The sequence below is a fragment of the Hyla sarda genome, chromosome 7, assembly GCF_029499605.1.
Source record: "Hyla sarda isolate aHylSar1 chromosome 7, aHylSar1.hap1, whole genome shotgun sequence".
Taxonomy (NCBI): Eukaryota; Metazoa; Chordata; class Amphibia; order Anura; family Hylidae; genus Hyla; species Hyla sarda.
Genome location: NC_079195.1, coordinates 12,427,086 through 12,443,518, shown reverse-complemented (window position 1 = coordinate 12,443,518; position 16,433 = coordinate 12,427,086). Strand labels below are relative to the sequence as shown.

Sequence of the window (16,433 nt, the reverse complement as noted above, 5' to 3'; positions counted from 1 at the left end):
TCCCCGGTGTGTAGTTCTGTGTGTGTCCGGCAGGGGCAGTAGTGTCCTCCCCGGTGTGTAGTTCTGTGTATCCCCGGCAGGGGCAGTAGTGTCTCCCCGGTGTGTAGTTCTGTGTATCCCCGGCAGGGGCAGTAGTGTCTCCCCGGTGTGTAGTTCTCTGTGTCCCCGGCAGGGGCAGTAGTGTCTCCCCGGTGTGTAGTTCTGTGTGTCCCCGGCAGGGGCAGTAGTGTCTCCCCGGTGTGTAGTTCTGTGTGTCCCCGGCAGGGGCAGTAGTGTGTATCCTGGTGTGTAGTTCCGTGTATCCCCGGCAGGGGCAGTAGTGTGTATCCCGGTGTGTAGTTCTGTGTATCCCCGGCAGGGGCAGTAGTGTGTATCCCGGTGTGTAGTTCTGTGTATCCCCGGCAGGGGCAGTAGTGTGTATCCCGGTGTGTAGTTCCGTGTATCCCCGGCAGGGGCAGTAGTGTCCTCCCCGGTGTGTAGTTCCGTTGTATCCCCGGCAGGGGCAGTAGTGTGTATCCCGGTGTGTAGTTCTCTGTGTCCCCGGCAGGGGCAGTAGTGTGTATCCTGGTGTGTAGTTCCGTGTATCCCCGGCAGGGGCAGTAGTGTGTATCCTGGTGTGTAGTTCCGTGTATCCCCGGCAGGGGCAGTAGTGTGTATCCCGGTGTGTAGTTCCGTGTATCCCCGGCAGGGGCAGTAGTGTCTCCCCGGTGTGTAGTTCCGTTGTATCCCCGGCAGGGGCAGTAGTGTCTCCCCGGTGTGTAGTTCCGTTGTATCCCCGGCAGGGGCAGTAGTGTGTATCCCGGTGTGTAGTTCTGTGTATCCCCGGCAGGGGCAGTAGTGTGTATCCCGGTGTGTAGTTCTGTGTATCCCCGGCAGGGGCAGTAGTGTGTATCCCGGTGTGTAGTTCCGTGTATCCCCGGCAGGGGCAGTAGTGTGTATCCCGGTGTGTAGTTCCGTGTATCCCCGGCAGGGGCAGTAGTGTCTCCCCGGTGTGTAGTTCCGTTGTATCCCCGGCAGGGGCAGTAGTGTGTATCCTGGTGTGTAGTTCCGTGTATCCCCGGCAGGGGCAGTAGTGTGTATCCTGGTGTGTAGTTCCGTGTATCCCCGGCAGGGGCAGTAGTGTGTATCCCGGTGTGTAGTTCTGTGTATCCCCGGCAGGGGCAGTAGTGTGTATCCTGGTGTGTAGTTCCGTGTATCCCCGGCAGGGGCAGTAGTGTCCTCCCCGGTGTGTAGTGTTGTCGCGGCCCCGTTGTGTCGGTGTGTGTGTGTGTTGTGTTGTCGGTGTTGTGTGTCGGGGCAGGCTGCATTCTGGAGCGGCGGAGGCAGAAGATCTCGGATTTCTCCAGGTCCTCCCGGGAGAAGCTGCAGCAGCAGAGGGAGAAGATGTTTTCTAAGTTCACGTCCATCCTGCAGCAGGCGGTGGAGGCGGTGAGTGACGGGGCGGCTCCGCTACTACAGCCCGGGGATCCGGCCCGACCTCCAGCCACATAGGCCGCAGGCCGGGGACTCTCGTGAGGGTGGGCCCGGGAAACAGAGCAGCACTCCGGGGAGAAAGGAGACGCCCAGGGGGCGACACTGAGGGATGATGTGGCCGGAACTGAGGCCGGAGCCAATGGCAGCTGCTTCTCTAACACTGGGATCCCAGCAGGACACACAATATATACAATGTATACACAAAGCACAGTATATACACATCAACACAATGTATACACAGTATATAGAGGACAACACAATGTATACACAAAGCACAGTATATACACATCAACACAATGTATACACACAGCACAGTATATACACATCAACACAATGTATACACACTGCACAGTATATACACATCAACACAATGTATACACACAGCACAGTATATAGAGGACAACACAATGTATACACACAGCACAGTATATAGAGGACAACACAATGTATACACAGTATATAGAGGACAACACAATGTATACACACAGTATATAGAGGACAACACAATGTATACACACAGTATATAGAGGACAACACAATGTATACACAAAGCACAGTATATACACATCAACACAATGTATACACACAGCACAGTATATACACATCAACACAATGTATACACACTGCACAGTATATACACATCAACACAATGTATACACACAGTATATAGAGGACAACACAATGTATACACACAGCACAGTATATAGAGGACAACACAATGTATACACACAGTATATAGAGGACAACACAATGTATACACACAGCACAGTATATAGAGGACAACACAATGTATACACACAGTATATAGAGGACAACACAATGTATACACACAGTATATAGAGGACAACACAATGTATACACAGTATATAGAGGACAACACAATGTATACACACAGCACAGTATATAGAGGACAACACAATGTATACACACAGCACAGTATATAGAGGACAACACAATGTATACACACAGCACAGTATATACACATCAACACAATGTATACACACAGCACAGTATATACACATCAACACAATGTATACACACAGCACAGTATATACACATATCAACACAATGTATACACACAGTATATAGAGGACAACACAATTTATACACACAGCACAGTATATAGAGGACAACACAATGTATACACACAGCACAGTATATAGAGGACAACACAATGTATACACAGTATATAGAGGACAACACAATGTATACACACAGCACAGTATATAGAGGACAACACAATGTATACACAGCACAGTATATACACATCAACACAATGTATACACACAGTATATAGAGGACAACACAATGTATACACAGTATATAGAGGACAACACAATGTATACACACTGCACAGTATATAGAGGACAACACAATGTATACACAGCACAGTATATACACATCAACACAATGTATACACACAGTATATAGAGGACAACACAATGTATACACAAAGCACAGTATATACACATCAACACAATGTATACACACTGCACAGTATATACACATCAACACAATGTATACACACAGTATATAGAGGACAACACAATGTATACACACAGTATATAGAGGACAACACAATGTATACACACAGCACAGTATATAGAGGACAACACAATGTATACATACAGTATATAGAGGACAACACAATGTATACACACAGTATATAGAGGACAACACAATGTATACACACAGCACAGTATATACACATATCAACACAATGTATACACACAGTATATAGAGGACAACACAATGTATACACACAGCACAGTATATAGAGGACAACACAATGTATACACACAGCACAGTATATAGAGGACAACACAATGTATACACAGTATATAGAGGACAACACAATGTATACACACTGCACAGTATATAGAGGACAACACAATGTATACACAGTATATAGAGGACAACACAATGTATACACACAGCACAGTATATAGAGGACAACACAATGTATACACAGTATATAGAGGACAACACAATGTATACACACAGTATATAGAGGACAACACAATGTATACACACAGCACAGTATATACACATATCAACACAATGTATACACACAGTATATAGAGGACAACACAATGTATACACACAGCACAGTATATAGAGGACAACACAATGTATACACAGTATATAGAGGACAACACAATGTATACACACTGCACAGTATATACACATCAACACAATGTATACACACAGTATATAGAGGACAACACAATGTATACACACAGCACAGTATATACACATCAACACAATGTATACACACAGTATATAGAGGACAACACAATGTATCAACACAATGTATACACACTGCACAGTATATACACATATCAACACAATGTATACACAAAGCACAGTATATACACATCAACACAATGTATACACACAGTATATACACATCAACACAATGTATACACACTGCACAGTATATACACATCAACACAATGTATACACACAGTATATAGAGGACAACACAATGTATACACACAGCACAGTATATACACATCAACACAATGTATACACACTGCACAGTATATACACATCAACACAATGTATACACACAGTATATAGAGGACAACACAATGTATACACACAGCACAGTATATAGAGGACAACACAATGTATACACAGTATATAGAGGACAACACAATGTATACACACAGCACAGTATATAGAGGACAACACAATGTATACACACTGCACAGTATATACACATATCAACACAATGTATACACACTGCACAGTATATACACATCAACACAATGTATACACACAGCACAGTATATACACATCAACACAATGTATACACACTGCACAGTATATACACATATCAACACAATGTATACACACAGTATATAGAGGACAACACAATGTATACACACAGCACAGTATATACACATATCAACACAATGTATACACACTGCACAGTATATACACATCAACACAATGTATACACACAGTATATAGAGGACAACACAATGTATACACACAGTATATACACATCAGCACAATGTATACACACAGTATATAGAGGACAACACAATGTATACACAGTATATAGAGGACAACACAATGTATACACAGCACAGTATATACACATCTACACAATGTATACACACAGTATATAGAGGACAACACAATGTATACACACAGTATATAGAGGACAACACAATGTATACACACAGCACAGTATATAGAGGACAACACAATGTATACACACTGCACAGTATATAGAGAACAACACAATGTATACACACAGTATATAGAGGACAACACAATGTATACACACAGCACAGTATATAGAGGACAACACAATGTATACACACAGCACAGTATATAGAGGACAACACAATGTATACACACAGCACAGTATATAGAGGACAACACAATGTATACACACAGCACAGTATATACACATCAACACAATGTATACACACAGCACAGTATATACACATCAACACAATGTATACACACTGCACCGTATATACACATCAACACAATGTATACACACAGTATATAGAGGACAACACAATGTATACACACAGCACAGTATATAGAGGACAACACAATGTATACACACAGTATATAGAGGACAACACAATGTATACACACAGTATATAGAGGACAACACAATGTATACACACAGTATATAGAGGACAACACAATGTATACACACAGTATATAGAGGACAACACAATGTATACACAGTATATAGAGGACAACACAATGTATACACACTGCACAGTATATAGAGGACAACACAATGTATACACAGCACAGTATATACACATCAACACAATGTATACACACAGTATATAGAGGACAACACAATGTATACACAAAGCACAGTATATACACATCAACACAATGTATACACACTGCACAGTATATACACATCAACACAATGTATACACACAGTATATAGAGGACAACACAATGTATACACACAGTATATAGAGGACAACACAATGTATACACACAGCACAGTATATAGAGGACAACACAATGTATACATACAGTATATAGAGGACAACACAATGTATACACACAGTATATAGAGGACAACACAATGTATACACACAGTATATAGAGGACAACACAATGTATACACACAGCACAGTATATAGAGGACAACACAATGTATACACACAGTATATAGAGGACAACACAATGTATACACAGTATATAGAGGACAACACAATGTATACACACAGCACAGTATATAGAGGACAACACAATGTATACACACAGCACAGTATATAGAGGACAACACAATGTATACACACAGCACAGTATATACACATCAACACAATGTATACACACAGCACAGTATATACACATCAACACAATGTATACACACAGCACAGTATATACACATATCAACACAATGTATACACACAGTATATAGAGGACAACACAATTTATACACACAGCACAGTATATAGAGGACAACACAATGTATACACACAGCACAGTATATAGAGGACAACACAATGTATACACAGTATATAGAGGACAACACAATGTATACACACAGCACAGTATATAGAGGACAACACAATGTATACACAGCACAGTATATACACATCAACACAATGTATACACACAGTATATAGAGGACAACACAATGTATACACAGTATATAGAGGACAACACAATGTATACACACTGCACAGTATATAGAGGACAACACAATGTATACACAGCACAGTATATACACATCAACACAATGTATACACACAGTATATAGAGGACAACACAATGTATACACAAAGCACAGTATATACACATCAACACAATGTATACACACTGCACAGTATATACACATCAACACAATGTATACACACAGTATATAGAGGACAACACAATGTATACACACAGTATATAGAGGACAACACAATGTATACACACAGCACAGTATATAGAGGACAACACAATGTATACACACAGTATATAGAGGACAACACAATGTATACACACAGTATATAGAGGACAACACAATGTATACACACAGCACAGTATATACACATATCAACACAATGTATACACACAGTATATAGAGGACAACACAATGTATACACACAGCACAGTATATAGAGGACAACACAATGTATACACACAGCACAGTATATAGAGGACAACACAATGTATACACAGTATATAGAGGACAACACAATGTATACACACTGCACAGTATATAGAGGACAACACAATGTATACACAGTATATAGAGGACAACACAATGTATACACACAGCACAGTATATAGAGGACAACACAATGTATACACAGTATATAGAGGACAACACAATGTATACACACAGTATATAGAGGACAACACAATGTATACACACAGCACAGTATATACACATATCAACACAATGTATACACACAGTATATAGAGGACAACACAATGTATACACACAGCACAGTATATAGAGGACAACACAATGTATACACACAGCACAGTATATAGAGGACAACACAATGTATACACAGTATATAGAGGACAACACAATGTATACACACTGCACAGTATATACACATCAACACAATGTATACACACAGTATATAGAGGACAACACAATGTATACACACAGCACAGTATATACACATCAACACAATGTATACACACAGTATATAGAGGACAACACAATGTATCAACACAATGTATACACACTGCACAGTATATACACATATCAACACAATGTATACACAAAGCACAGTATATACACATCAACACAATGTATACACACAGTATATACACATCAACACAATGTATACACACTGCACAGTATATACACATCAACACAATGTATACACACAGTATATAGAGGACAACACAATGTATACACACAGCACAGTATATACACATCAACACAATGTATACACACTGCACAGTATATACACATCAACACAATGTATACACACAGTATATAGAGGACAACACAATGTATACACACAGCACAGTATATAGAGGACAACACAATGTATACACAGTATATAGAGGACAACACAATGTATACACACAGCACAGTATATAGAGGACAACACAATGTATACACACTGCACAGTATATACACATATCAACACAATGTATACACACTGCACAGTATATACACATCAACACAATGTATACACACAGCACAGTATATACACATCAACACAATGTATACACACTGCACAGTATATACACATATCAACACAATGTATACACACAGTATATAGAGGACAACACAATGTATACACACAGCACAGTATATACACATATCAACACAATGTATACACACTGCACAGTATATACACATCAACACAATGTATACACACAGTATATAGAGGACAACACAATGTATACACACAGTATATACACATCAGCACAATGTATACACACAGTATATAGAGGACAACACAATGTATACACAGTATATAGAGGACAACACAATGTATACACAGCACAGTATATACACATCTACACAATGTATACACACAGTATATAGAGGACAACACAATGTATACACACAGCACAGTATATAGAGGACAACACAATGTATACACACTGCACAGTATATAGAGAACAACACAATGTATACACACAGTATATAGAGGACAACACAATGTATACACACAGCACAGTATATAGAGGACAACACAATGTATACACACAGCACAGTATATAGAGGACAACACAATGTATACACACAGCACAGTATATACACATCTACACAATGTATACACACAGTATATAGAGGACAACACAATGTATACACACAGCACAGTATATAGAGGACAACACAATGTATACACTCAGCACAGTATATAGAGGACAACACAATGTATACACACAGCACAGTATATACACATCTACACAATGTATACACACAGTATATAGAGGACAACACAATGTACACACAGCACAGTATATACACATCTACACAATGTATACACACAGTATATAGAGGACAACACAATGTATACACAGCACAGTATATAGAGGACAACACAATGTATACACACAGTATATAGAGGACAACACAATGTATACACATCACAGTATATAGAGGACAGCACAATGTATACACACAGCACAGTATATACACATCAACACAATGTATACACACAGTATATAGAGGACAACACAATGTATACACACAGCACAGTATATACACATCTACACAATGTATACACACAGTATATAGAGGACAACACAATGTATACACAGTATATAGAGGACAACACAATGTATACACACAGCACAGTATATACACATCTACACAATGTATACACACAGTATATAGAGGACAACACAATGTATACACACAGTATATAGAGGACAACACAATGTATACATACAGTATATAGAGGACAACACAATGTATACACACAGCACAGTATATACACATCTACACAATGTATACACACAGTATATAGAGGACAACACAATGTATACATACAGTATATAGAGGACAACACAATGTATACACACAGCACAGTATATACACATCTACACAATGTATACACACAGTATATAGAGGACAACACAATGTATACATACAGTATATAGAGGACAACACAATGTATACACACAGCACAGTATATACACATCTACACAATGTATACACACAGTATATAGAGGACAACACAATGTATACACACAGTATATAGAGGACAACAAAATGTATACACAGCACAGTATATAGAGGACAACACAATGTATACACAGTATATAGAGGACAATACAATGTATACACACAGCACAGTATATAGAGGACAACACAATGTATACACACAGCACAGTATATAGAGGACAACACAATGTATACACAGTATATAGAGGACAACACAATGTATACACACAGCACAGTATATAGAGGACAACACAATGTATACACACAGCACAGTATATAGAGGACAACACAATGTATACACAGTATATAGAGGACAACACAATGTATACACACAGCACAGTATATAGAGGACAACACAATGTATACACAGTATATAGAGGACAACACAATGTATACACACAGCACAGTATATAGAGGACAACACAATGTATACACACAGTATATAGAGGGCAACAAAATGTATACACACAGCACAGTATATAGAGGACAATACAATGTATACACACAGTATATAGAGGACAACACAATGTATACACACAGTATATAGAAGACAACAAAATGTATACACACAGTATATAGAGGACAACAAAATGTATACACAGCACAGTATATAGAGGACAACAAAATGTATACACAGCACAGTATATAGAGGACAATACAATGTATACACACAGCACAGTATATAGAGGACAACACAATGTATACACAGCACAGTATATAGAGGACAACCAACAACACAATGTAATAGACAACACAATGTATACAGAGCAGCATAATGTATACACACAGCAACAGCATGTAGAGGACAACCCAACACAATGTAACAAATAACACAAGATAACAGAGTACACCAGTGTTTCCCGGTTGTCCGGGCATGCTGGGAGTTGTAGTTTTGCAACAGCTGGAGGCACCCTGGTTGGGAAACACTGGAGTACACCCTGTAACAGACAACACAATGTATACACAACACAATGTACCAGACAACACACTATACACAGCAGCACAATATAATAGACAACACATATACATGAAAAACACACAGACAGATAAAACACTGTATACTCGACTGCACAGTGTAAAAGACAACACGCTGTATACACAGAAGCACAATACAATAGACAACATCCTCCATACACAACACAATGTAGCAAACATCACACTGTGTACATGACTGCACAATACAACACACTACATATATGACAACACTGTATATACACCACAGCACAATGCAGGAAACAACGCACTTTATAGACGACAGCACAGAATGTAACAGGACATTACAAAGTTACAACAATGCTTGATAACACAATGTAACAAAGACACTGCACAACAACACAGTGCATCAAACAACACAGAATAACCCACAACACAATGTAACAAAGACACTGCACAACAACACAGTGCATCAAACAACACAGAATAACCCACAACACAATGTAACAAAGACACTGCACAACAACACAGTGCATCAAACAACACAGAATAACCCACAACACAATGTAACAAATACACTGTACAACAACACAGTGCAACAAACAACACAGAATAACCCACAACACAATGTAACAAATACACTGTACAACAACACAGTGCTACAAACAACACAGAATAACCCACAACACAATGTAACAAATACACTGTACAACAACACAGTGCAACAAACAACACAGAATAACCCACAACACAATGTAACAAATACACTGTACAACAACACAGTGCATCAAACAACACAGAATAACCCACAACACAATGTAACAAATACACTGCACAACAACACAGTGCACCAAACAACACAGAATAACCCAGAACACAATGTAACAAATACACTGTACAACAACACAGTGCAACAAACAACACAGAATAACCCACAACTCAATGTAACATACACTGCACAACAACACAGTGCACCAAACACAGAATAACCCACAACACAATGTAACAAATACACTGCACAACAACACAGTGCATCAAACAACACAGAATAACCCACAACACAATGGAAAAAATACACTGCACAACAACACAGTGCATCAAACACAGAATAACCCACAAATGAATGTAACAAATACACTGTACAACAACACAGTGCATCAAACAACACAGAATAACCCACAACTCAATGTAACAAATACACTGTACAACAACACAGTGCATCAAACAACACAGAATAACCCACAACACAATGTAACAAATACACTGTACAACAACACAGTGCATCAAACAACACAGAATAACCCACAACACAATGTAACAAATACACTGCACAACAACACAGTGGACCAAACAACACAGAATAACCCACAACACAATGTAACAAATACACTGCACAACAACACAGTGCATCAAACAACACAGAATAACCCACAAGACAATGTAACAAATACACTGTACAACAACACAGTGCAACAAACAACACAGAATAACCCACAACACAATGTAACAAATACACTGTACAACAACACAGTGCATCAAACAACACAGAATAACCCACAACACAATGTAACAAATACACTGTACAACAACACAGTGCAACAAACAACACAGAATAATCCACAACACAATGTAACAAATACACTGCACAACAACACAGTGCATCAAACAACACAGATTAACCCGCAACACAATGTAACAAATACACTGTACAACAACACAGTGCATCAAACAACACAGAATAACCCTCAACACAATGTGACAAATAAACACTGCACAACAACACAGTGCAACAAACAACACAGAATAACCCACAACACAATGTAACAAATACACTGCACAACAACACAGTGCAACAAACAACACAGAATAACCCACAACACAATGTAACAAATACACTGCACAACAACACAGTGCATCAAACAACACAGAATAATCCACAACACAATGTAACAAATACACTGCACAACAACACAGTGCATCAAACAACACAGAATAACCCACAACACAATGTAACAAATACACTGCACAACAACACAGTGCAACAAACAACACAGAATAACCCACAACACAATGTAACAAATACACTGCACAACAACACAGTGCATCAAACAACACAGAATAACCCACAACACAATGTAACAAATACACTGCACAACAACACAGTGCAACAAACACAGAATAACCCACAACACAATGTAACAAATACACTGTACAACAACACAGTGCATCAAACAACACAGAATAACCCACAACACAATGTAACAAATACACTGCACAACAACGCAGTGCATCAAACAACACAGAATAACCCACAACACAATGTAACAAATACACAGTACATCAAACAACACAGAATAACCCACAACACAATGTAACAAATACACTGTACAACAACACAGTGCATCAAACAACACAGAATAACCCACAACACAATGTAACAAATACACAGTACAACAACACAGTGCAACAAACACAGAATAACCCACAACACAATGTAACAAATACACTGTACAACAACACAGTGCATCAAACACAGAATAATCCACAACACAATGTAACAAATACACTGCACAACAACACAGTGCATCAAACAACACAGAATAACCCACAACACAATGTAACAAATACACAGTACAACAACACAGTGCATCAAACACAGAATAATCCACAACACAATGTAACAAATACACTGCACAACAACACAGTGCATCAAACAACACAGAATAATCCACAACACAATGTAACAAATACACTGTACAACAACACAGTGCATCAAACAACACAGAATAACCCACAACACAATGTAACAAATACACTGCACAACAACACAGTGCACCAAACAACACAGAATAACCCACAACACAATGTAACAAATACACTGCACAACAACACAGTGCAACAAACAACACAGAATAACCCACAACACAATGGAAAAAATACACTGCACAACAACACAGTGCATCAAACACAGAATAACCCACAACTCAATGTAACAAATACACTGTACAACAACACAGTACATCAAACAACACAGAATAATCCACAACACAATCTAACAAATACACTGTACAACATCACAGTGCATCAAACAACACAGAATAACCCACAACACAATGTAACAATTACACTGCACAACAACACAGTGCAACAAACAACACAGAATAACCCACAACACAATGTAACAAATACACTGTACAACAACACAGTGCATCAAACACAGAATAACCCACAACACAATGTAACAAATACACTGCACAACAACACAGTGCAACAAACAACACAGAATAACCCACAACACAATGTAACAAATACACTGCACAACAACACAGTGCATCAAACAACACAGAATAACCCACAACACAATGTAACAAATACACTGCACAACAACACAGTGCATCAAACAACACAGAATAACCCACAACACAATGTAACAAATACACTGCACAACAACACAGTGCAACAAACAACACAGAATAATCCACAACACAATGTAACAAATACACTGTACAACAACACAGTGCATCAAACAACACAGAATAACCCACAACACAATGTAACAAATACACTGCACAACAACACAGTGCAACAAACAACACAGAATAACCCACAACACAATGTAACAAATACACTGCACAACAACACAGTGCATCAAACAACACAGAATAACCCACAACACAATGTAACAAATACACTGCACAACAACACAGTGCAACAAACAACACAGAATAATCCACAACACAATGTAACAAATACACTGTACAACAACACAGTGCATCAAACAACACAGAATAACCCACAACACAATGTAACAAATACACTGCACAACAACACAGTGCAACAAACACAGAATAACCCACAACACAATGTAACAAATACACTGCACAACAACACAGAATAACCCACAACACAATGTAACAAATACACTGCACAACAACGCAGTGCATCAAACAACACAGAATAACCCTCAACACAATGTGACAAATACACTGCACAACAACACAGTGCAACAAACAACACAGAATAACCCACAACACAATGTAACAAATACACTGCACAACAACACAGTGCAACAAACAACACAGAATAACCCACAACACAATGTAACAAATACACTGTACAACAACACAGTGCATCAAACAACACAGAATAACCCACAACACAATGTAACAAATACACTGCACAACAACGCAGTGCATCAAACAACACAGAATAACCCACAACACAATGTAACAAATACACAGTACATCAAACAACACAGAATAACCCACAACACAATGTAACAAATACACAGTACAACAACACAGTGCAACAAACACAGAATAACGCACAACACAATGTAACAATTACACTGTACAACAACACAGTGCATCAAACACAGAATAATCCACAACACAATGTAACAAATACACTGCACAACAACACAGTGCATCAAACAACACAGAATAACCCACAACACAATGTAACAAATACACTGCACAACAACACAGTGCATCAAACAACACAGAATAACCCACAACACAATGTAACAAATACACTGCACAACAACACAGTGCATCAAACAACACAGAATAACCCACAACACAATGTAATAAATACACTGCACAACAACACAGTGCATCAAACAACACAGAATAACCCACAACACAATGTAACAAATACACAGTACAACAACACAGTGCAACAAACACAGAATAACCCACAACACAATGTAACAATTACACTGTACAACAACACAGTGCATCAAACACAGAATAATCCACAACACAATGTAACAAATACACTGCACAACAACACAGTGCATCAAACAACACAGAATAACCCACAACACAATGTAACAAATACACTGCACAACAACACAGTGCACCAACCACAGAATAACCCACAACACAATGTAACAAATACACTGCACAACAACACAGTGCATCAAACAACACAGAATAACCCACAACACAATGTAATAAATACACTGCACAACAACACAGTGCATCAAACAACACAGAATAACCCACAACACAATGTAACAAATACACTGCACAACAACACAGTGCATTAAACAACACAGAATAACCCACAACACAATGTAACAAATACACTGCACAACAACACAGTGCATCAAACAACACAGAATAACCCACAACACAATGGAAAAAATACACTGCACAACAACACAGTGCATCAAACACAGAATAACCCACAACACAATGTAACAAATACACTGTACAACAACACAGTGCATCAAACAACACAGAATAACCCACAACACAATGTAACAAATACACTGCACAACAACACAGTGCAACAAACAACACAGAATAACCCACAACACAATGTAACAAATACACTGCACAACAACACAGTGCAGCAAACAACACAGAATAACCCACAACACAATGTAACAAATACACTGCACAACAACACAGTGCAACAAACAACACAGAATAATCCACAACACAATGTAACAAATACACTGTACAACAACACAGTGCATCAAACAACACAGAATAACCCACAACACAATGTAACAAATACACTGCACAACAATACAGTGCAACAAACACAGAATAACCCACAACACAATGTAACAAATACACTGCACAACAACACAGTGCATCAAACAACACAGAATAACCCACAACACAATGTAACAAATACACTGCACAACAACACAGTGCATCAAACAACACAGAATAACCCACAACACAATGTAACAAATACACTGCACAACAACACAGTGCATCAAACACAGAATAACCCACAACACAATGTAACAAATACACTGCACAACAACACAGTGCATCAAACACAGAATAATCCAAAACACAATGTAACAAATACACTGCACAACAACACAGTGCATCAAACAACACAGAATAACCCACAAGACAATGTAACAAATACACTGCACAACAATACAGTGCAACAAACACAGAATAACCCACAACACAATGTAACAAATACACTGCACAACAACACAGTGCATCAAACAACACAGAATAACCCACAACACAATGTAACAAATACACTGCACAACAACACAGTGCATCAAACAACACAGAATAACCCACAACACAATGTAACAAATACACTGCACAACAACACAGTGCATCAAACACAGAATAACCCACAACACAATGTAACAAATACACTGCACAACAACACAGTGCATCAAACACAGAATAATCCAAAACACAATGTAACAAATACACTGCACAACAACACAGTGCATCAAACAACACAGAATAACCCACAACTAGATGTAACAAATACACTGCACAACAACACAGTGCATCAAACGCAGAATAACCCACAACACAATGTAACAAATACACTGCACAACAACACAGTGCATCAAACAACACAGAATAACCCATAACACAATGTAACAAATACA

The 16,433-nt window shown here is 38.6% G+C and overlaps 1 protein-coding gene across 1 annotated transcript in view; it reads left to right on the top strand.

The window, feature by feature from the left end:
* Positions 1 to 1,188: 1,188 nt before the first annotated feature.
* FHIP2A (FHF complex subunit HOOK interacting protein 2A) overlaps positions 1,189 to 16,433 on the top strand; it is a 64,779-nt gene continuing 49,534 nt past the window's right edge. The window contains exon 1 of the mRNA XM_056530898.1: positions 1,189 to 1,428. Within this exon, the coding sequence (XP_056386873.1) occupies positions 1,384 to 1,428 (45 nt within the window). The 5' untranslated portion in view covers positions 1,189 to 1,383. The remainder of the gene's footprint in view (positions 1,429 to 16,433) is intronic.